Raw genomic sequence first — 7526 nt, 5'->3', positions numbered from 1 at the left:
ATATATATAAATATATATATATATATATTTTGGTTGTCAGACTGACATCCAAACACTCTGAAATGCACGTATTTGAGCTTCTGGTGCAAATGCCAAGCAGTACAGCATGTCGTTTCCAAATTTCTGGCAGAGTGAATTGTGCTGTTTATCTCACAGATGGTGCTCAACTGACCCTACCATACTGTGTAGTCAACAAAAGCAAAAACAAACAACGCATGCAATTAAAAATATAAGATGGTGACAATTTACCCATCACACCCTGTATATATATATGTGTGTGTATGCATGTATATATATATACACGCACACATACACCTTGAGATATCACTTTTGTTACTCGAGAATTAAGCATTCCTGGTAGTCACACATATGCAACTTTATAACATATACTGTGTCACAACTATTCTACCTGAAGAGTGCATGTGACTAAGGAATACTCAGTCACTTAGACAATCCAGTGAGCATTGTAGTAGTAGTTCTGACGATCAAGCAACTGTGATAATCACTGAAGCCCAACATCAGCCAGATCTATTATTCAGTTTAAACAGTCAAAACCAACACTCATGTGATCTATTTTGTTTAAAGAGACCAAAATTAACTCAGTAATTTAGAAATTAAACCAACACTCATCGTTTATTTAGTGATTAAAATCTATTTATTATGTAAGCAAAGCTGCTGTTGCTGCAAAGATTCTAAACTATTGACCACATTGTTGTAAGTTCAAACTTTACAACAACCATTGTCTCATTGGGAAAGACAGACATTCCAGCTGTGGCCATCTCGTCTTTGTAAGAGTATGTCAAGACATTATCCTATGTGTTCTTTTCTTTCCCAAGAGATTTGGGTCCAGTTTGAGGGAAATTTGGCTGTTATCTCTAGCTAGTTGAATGGATTATTTTTCTTTCCCAAGAGAGCTGGGTGTGGTTTGAGGGAGATTTGACTGTTATCTCTAGCAGGTTGAATGTGTTTTTTTCTTTTCCAAGCAAGTTGGGTGTGGTCTGATGTAGATTTAGCGGCTATCTCTAGCAGGTTGAATATTTAAAGGTTCTCTTGTTGGCTCATAAATTCCTTTCCTGGGATAGTGCTACGACCATTTTTATGCCCATTTTTCTTGACTGGCATGGCTGGACAGGACTTTTCTGAGGGAGTGATTTATGGCCAGGTACCCCTCATGTTGACTCTTATACAACACCAAATTGATCCCATTACTTACTCTATCAATCTATTTTGTCAAATGGCTAAGCTACAAGGATGTAAACAAACCAACACTGTCAAGCAGTGGGGTAGACAAACAAACAAACACACACATGCTGAGCTTCCACAGTTTCCATTTAACAAATTCATTGGCAAAGTAATGGTCAGCCCAGGGCTAAAGTAGAAGACACCAGCTCATGGTGCTGTGCAGTGGAACTGAACCTAGAACCACATGGTTGCAAGTGAACCTGTTAAACACACAGACATTCTAGAACATTTCTAAAGGACAAAACGATAATGATGATGATGATGATGATACCTGTAGGAGAATCACTTGATTTGAGAGCAAAGGACCAGCTGTCGGGGTTAACAGAAGCACAATGGGGCAGACGTAGTTCAACAGGCTGATTGAATTTCAGTCCATGTGGACCACACATCACCAGGGGACTCAGTAGGGTTTCACCTGTAAAATAATTAGAAAGAAAGCAAGAGTGAGAGAGAGAGAGAGAGAGATTAACAGATTGAAATGTGACTTGGCTACATTTGGGACCTATCTATGTATGAGATTCAGCATTGTCTGCTCGGACCCAGCTTTATTTTTGTATTTTTCACTTGATTGCAGCCATGCTAAGACCCTGCCTGCAAGGGTTTAGTTGAACAAATCAACTCCTGTACTTATTTCTTAAAATCTGCTACTTATTCTATTGGTCAATTGGTTTCTTTTTGCTGAACTGCTAAGTTACAGGGATGTAAACAGACTAACATCAGTTGTCAAGTGGTGATTGAGAACAAACACAAAGTCACACATTATCGATGGGCTTCTTTCAGGTTTCCATCAACCAAATCGAACAGTTTTTGTATCTCTTTCAGATGACTTCAAATACTTCTCATACAATACTGTTATTCCATTTTCAGCACTTTGTCTCAGTTAAAGTTATTTACCAGATAAATAACATGTTGAAAAAAAAGAAGAATATTATTTTATTTTGGTTACCAACCTTTTTCTTTATCGAGAGGTGGGAGAATGCTGTTGTCTTGGCACACATTGAAGTAAATCTCTTGATCAGCTCCTTCTGGTAGAGCACCTTTCGGTATGAAGATACTCACCCCTGTAAAAGAACATTCACACAAATTACTAAGATTAGTTGTGCATGCGTGTGTGTATGGCCAAGTGGTTAGGGTGTTACACTCACGATCACGAGATCATGGTTTCAATTCCTAAACCGGGTGGTGTGTTGTGTTCTTAAGCAAACTTCATCTCATGTTGCTCTGTGATCACTTCAACACCTGATGCATGGTACCCTGTACATCTGTTCAGGCAATGTCAAACTGATGGAAGGATTGAGCTAATGCACAGTACATACATTTGATCACTATAAACCAATCGTTTGTGTAGGTCCTTTGGCAAAAGCTGAATGCTCGTATATTGCCTTCGATGGGAGAGTCCATCATATATATTGATATATATATATATATATGTATCATCATCATCATCATTTAACGTCCGTCCTCCATGCATGCATGAATAGGATGGTTGACAGGAGCCAGCCAGATAGAAGACTATCCCAGGCCTCTGTGTCTGTTTTGCAGGGTTTTTACCACTGGATGCCCTTCTTAACACCAACCACTCTACAGACTGTAACCTGGTACAGCTCTCTGGTTTAACCAGTTTCAGTCAAACCGTCTAACCCATGCCAACATGGAAAGCAGATGCTAAATGATGATATATATATATATATATATAGAGAGAGAGAGAGAGAGAGAGAGATAAAGGGGGAGGATAAATGGATGATAGCCATATAACAGAAGACATGTAAATAGAAATGATTATGTTCAAAGATATTAGTAAGGATAAAAGAAAAAAATTGACAATGTTGAAACAAACCTGTTACTTTTGATTCTAGAATTCCACCGTCATACCCAAACACTCCTTTAGCAGTTGCCAGAATAGTGTGTTTGCCGTCCATATTCCTGGAATATAACAATATAGACATAAAGTAATTAAGTAGAAGAAATACTAATATAATTGTGAAATACTCACAAAGGAGTAAATGCTGTTGTGTATTCACATATATTTTGTATCACTCAAAAGAACATACTTGAACAGTTTGTCTATGTTGACTGTCAAATCGATGCAGATGTGATAGAATGTGATATATTTGATGTGTGCTCTGAAACAGTAAAGTCCTATTCCTGGAGACTCTGAAATCTGGATTCCTATTGTTAGTTACATGTATATATTTATATTTAGAAATAAATATAGTTTTCTACATTTCATCTTGGTTCTTTATACCGTTTTCAACACGTTTTAACCCTTTTGATACCAGTCTGCCTGAAACTGCCTTTGGATCTATGACACACACTCACTGTTTTAAAGTGATCTAAATTATAATCTTCCCTCAAAATTTTATGCGAATTTGTTCCAGACACCAGCTTAATAATGAGAAAGTGATTTTACAAAATTCTTTGAAAAAAGCCAGCATGTGTTAGCAGAAATATGGTAACAAAAGGGTTAAGTATGACAACCATATTTATAATTGTGTTTCAGATACTGGATCGTGGACATGCTGGGGCATTGCCATGAAGGGTTTAGTTGAACAAAGTGACCCTAGTACTTACTTTTTTAAAGCGTGGTAATTATTCTATCAGTCCCTTTTGCCTAATTGCTAAGATGCAGGCACATAAACAAACTAACACCAATTAATTATCAAGCAGTGGCAAGGAACAAACACACAAAGACTCTGTGTGTGTGTGTGTGTGTATGTATATGTGTATAAATATACATATACTCTCTCTCACACACACACACACATCAGGTTTCTTTCAGTTTCCATCTACTATTTCAATTTTAGTCTGGTATTTTGTACACATTCAGGGTGGTTCCTGATACCATTTGACAACAATCAAAGACAAAAGCAATAGAAGAAATATAGTGAAAATGTAAATATTGGAATAAAGCTCATCTCTAAAAATAAGGTTAATGCTCTCTCGTAATCTTATTAGCTGTGTTATAATTATAAGTCTATACGTCTATAATTAATTAGATAATGAGATAATTACATAGACTAAGACATTGCGAAAAGATGTGACTAAGTGATATTATTATTATTGTTTTTATGAAACAACTATACAAACGGTACTCTTTCCTGGCAGTAAATATATATTTACAACCAATGTTGTCATTGTTGTTATTGTTAATTTCAGTTATTGTGATCAAAATTTTTCCAGCCATGACCATCCTGTTTTTTATTCAGCCCCATATGTATCTAGGATAACCTTTTAAACTGGTCATGTCCAGTTCAAATATTCCCCGTTTTACACTCAAATTGGTCAGAACTGACCTCTCACACCTACCCAACAATGTCATTCTAAAAACAAACAATCACATCATTGAAATCTCAAAGCTACAAGACAATGCATGATTAACTCAAAACAATGGGAATAAATAAGCATTACATTTGACAAAATAATCTGAATGCTAAAGGGTTAAAGAAAGAGTGTGATTTGAAGGCTTTAAGCTGCCCTTTATAACAGCTTTTGACGTTTTCTATCCCCCACTCCCCCAAAAGGGGTCTTCACCCCAATATTTACATGCTATTATTTAGAGATTTATGTTCTTTGAGCTCCACAGTTTAAAAAAAAAATATATATATATATATGTGTGTACATTAAATTATTACATTCAATATGCTGAGTTATAACATTCAATACTGTATTATTAAAGAGAAATTTCTAGCAAAGAAACATAACAAAATATTGCTAACAGAAGCAGCATTCTCAGAAAGAAGCATGCATTTAGTAGAAACATCAACAAGATATGTAATAATACACCCACTCACACTGACACAGGCTAACACACACACATGTGTGCTAATATTCTATCTCTGTTTATTGCTCATACAAGCACACAATCACACACACGAAGAAATATGGAAGTTAAAAGAGATGTCACAAGCAACAATCCAAAAAAAGGAGTAGAGTAACTTATGAAGGTGGACGTGCTGACATGCAATAAATAATACAGGTGTTTGCAGGTAGATAAGAAAAAGAGATAAAACACAGATAATGAAAAAAGAAAGAAAAAATAGTTTCATTGTTCAAAGTTCAAAAACGAAGGAAGATTTTGTTTAGTTTTAAAGAATGGAAGGAGGGGGGGGGGAGAATAAAATTTTTAAAAAAAGGGTGAAGAACAGATTTAAATATTGTACAAGTGCAGGTGTGGCTCGGTGGTTAAGAAGTTTGCTTCCCAACCATGACATCTTGGGTTCAGTACAAATGCACAGCAGCTTGAGCAAGTATCTTCTATAATAGCCCTGGGCGAACCAAAACCTTGTGTGGATTTAGTAGACAGAAACTAAAAGACACCCATCATATATGTGTGTGTGTTTATCCCCACCACCACTGGTGTTGGTTTGTTTTGTCCCTGTAACTTAGCAGTTCGGCAAAAAGAGGCCTAAAGGATAAGTTACCAGGCTTAAAAAATAAGTACTGGGGTCAATTTGTTTGACTAAACCTTTCAAGGCAATGCCCCAGCATGGCCATAATGCAATGAATAAAAGACAGAATCTGAAGGATTACTTGGTACAATTATGATATTTATATTTTATTTTATTTCATTCATTTTTTTTTACTGATTTTAGCCACTGGACTGCAAGCCATACCAAGTTACTGCCTCAGAGAATTTTAACCAACTTCATCAATGGTGCAAGTATTTTGCCTTCAAACTTATTATATTCAACAAAGACAAAAAAAAAAAAGTCAACTTGCTTCTGTCCTGTCTGGTCAACTCAAAGCTACAGAAGATATTTGTCCAAGGTGCCACACAAAAGGATTGAACCTGTGATCACATGGTTGTGAAGGAAACTTTCTATTTTCTAAAATATTTTACACTGGATATAAATATACTGCTTGACAAATCCTGATAATGTTGACTTCTGCTACATAATGTTGATTTCTCTTAGATTATTTTCATATGTTGGTTACAAATAGATTACGACATTAAAGTGTTGTTAAATTAAATACTTTCTGCTTTTATCCAAACGATTGTGAAATTAAAACGTAATAGTCTATTTTACATTACATGTCTTTCTAATTAAAATTTTTTTCCATTTTAAAATTTAGATTTTTGGAACATCTATTATGAACATTAGTTACAGTAAATACATAATTATGAAAAAATTGTGAAACAAAAATACGGTTTAGTTTAAAGAATTAAGAAATCTGGATTAGATAAAAGGTTGATAGGATTGGCTCATATTAGTGAATAACATTCAAATTACACTGGTTATCATTTCAATAATAGTTTAACTGGAGAAAACTATCATGCAATATATATATATATATATATATATGTAAATAACGTCTGTAGAAATAGGAAGAAAACAAACATGCTTTCTAGAGTGACCTCCCTTGAGTTTTTCTTAATCTAAAGAGCAGGCAGCAAGCATCAGTGAATCTTACCCATCTATTACTGTATCTGGGGTCGAAGCACTGCCAGAAGAAGCTGTAGGAGAACAAAGCGAGAGCACTTCTTTGGGCTCACTTTCCACATTATCCTTACTATCATTAACAGGTTGGGAACGAGTTTCTAAAAGTGGGGTGTCACTCTCATCGTCGGGCTGGTCCCCTTCAGCAGTTTCGGTGTCACCATTTGTTGTGATGTTGGCTGCTTCCTTCTCGGCATCCATTTCTGACAGCTCCAAGAGAGTCATGTCTAGCTCAGCTTGTAGTTGAGACAGCACTTCTTCCATAGACAGGGTCTCACTGCCAGAGGGAATAGGTTTTAAGCATTTTGGCTACTGTATCCATTAAGTACTTAGAATATTGCTCACACTAAAATGTCAACTACACAAAAATCTTCAGATACGACGAGGAAATAATCTTTTATTTACTAGTACACAATTCTAGTAACGTGTATTGAACACTTTGCATTTCTACAGGTAAACACAAGCAAATGCCTCATATATATACATCATACATATACATACATATCTTGTCACATATAATATGTGACAATTATTTGGTTGCCATAATAAAACTCCAAGTTTTGGATGTCGGGGCGGAAACCTGCACCGGCATCTCTTCAATTATATCGAGGCAATCAAATATGCTATGAAAAAATCCTTCAATAGCATATTTTGATTGCCTTGATAACTGAAGAGATGCCGGTGCAGGTTTCCGCCCCAGTATCCGAAACTCAGAGTTTTATTATGGCAACCAAATAATTGTTACATATTATATTACAGATAAATTCCTCTATTTACATAATATCAAGGTCTCTTTCATTCTTTTGTTGTCTTACCATTACTATATATATATATATATATATATAT

The 7526-nt window shown here is 35.5% G+C and overlaps 1 protein-coding gene across 1 annotated transcript in view; it reads right to left on the bottom strand.

Moving 5' to 3' along the window:
- LOC106883544 (tight junction protein ZO-1) overlaps positions 1-7526 on the bottom strand; it is a 593195-nt gene that overhangs the window by 14662 nt on the left and 571007 nt on the right. The window contains exons 31-34 of the mRNA XM_052975956.1: positions 6655-6957; positions 3080-3165; positions 2193-2303; positions 1514-1657 (exon numbers count right to left, since the gene is read on the bottom strand). Coding sequence (XP_052831916.1) covers positions 1514-1657; positions 2193-2303; positions 3080-3165; positions 6655-6957 — 644 coding nt within the window. The remainder of the gene's footprint in view (positions 1-1513; positions 1658-2192; positions 2304-3079; positions 3166-6654; positions 6958-7526) is intronic.

Source organism: Octopus bimaculoides, chromosome 23 (assembly GCF_001194135.2).
Source record: "Octopus bimaculoides isolate UCB-OBI-ISO-001 chromosome 23, ASM119413v2, whole genome shotgun sequence".
NCBI classification, from domain to species: Eukaryota; Metazoa; Mollusca; class Cephalopoda; order Octopoda; family Octopodidae; genus Octopus; species Octopus bimaculoides.
Note: the sequence above shows the minus strand (reverse complement) of the source record. Positions and strands in the feature narration are given on the sequence as shown.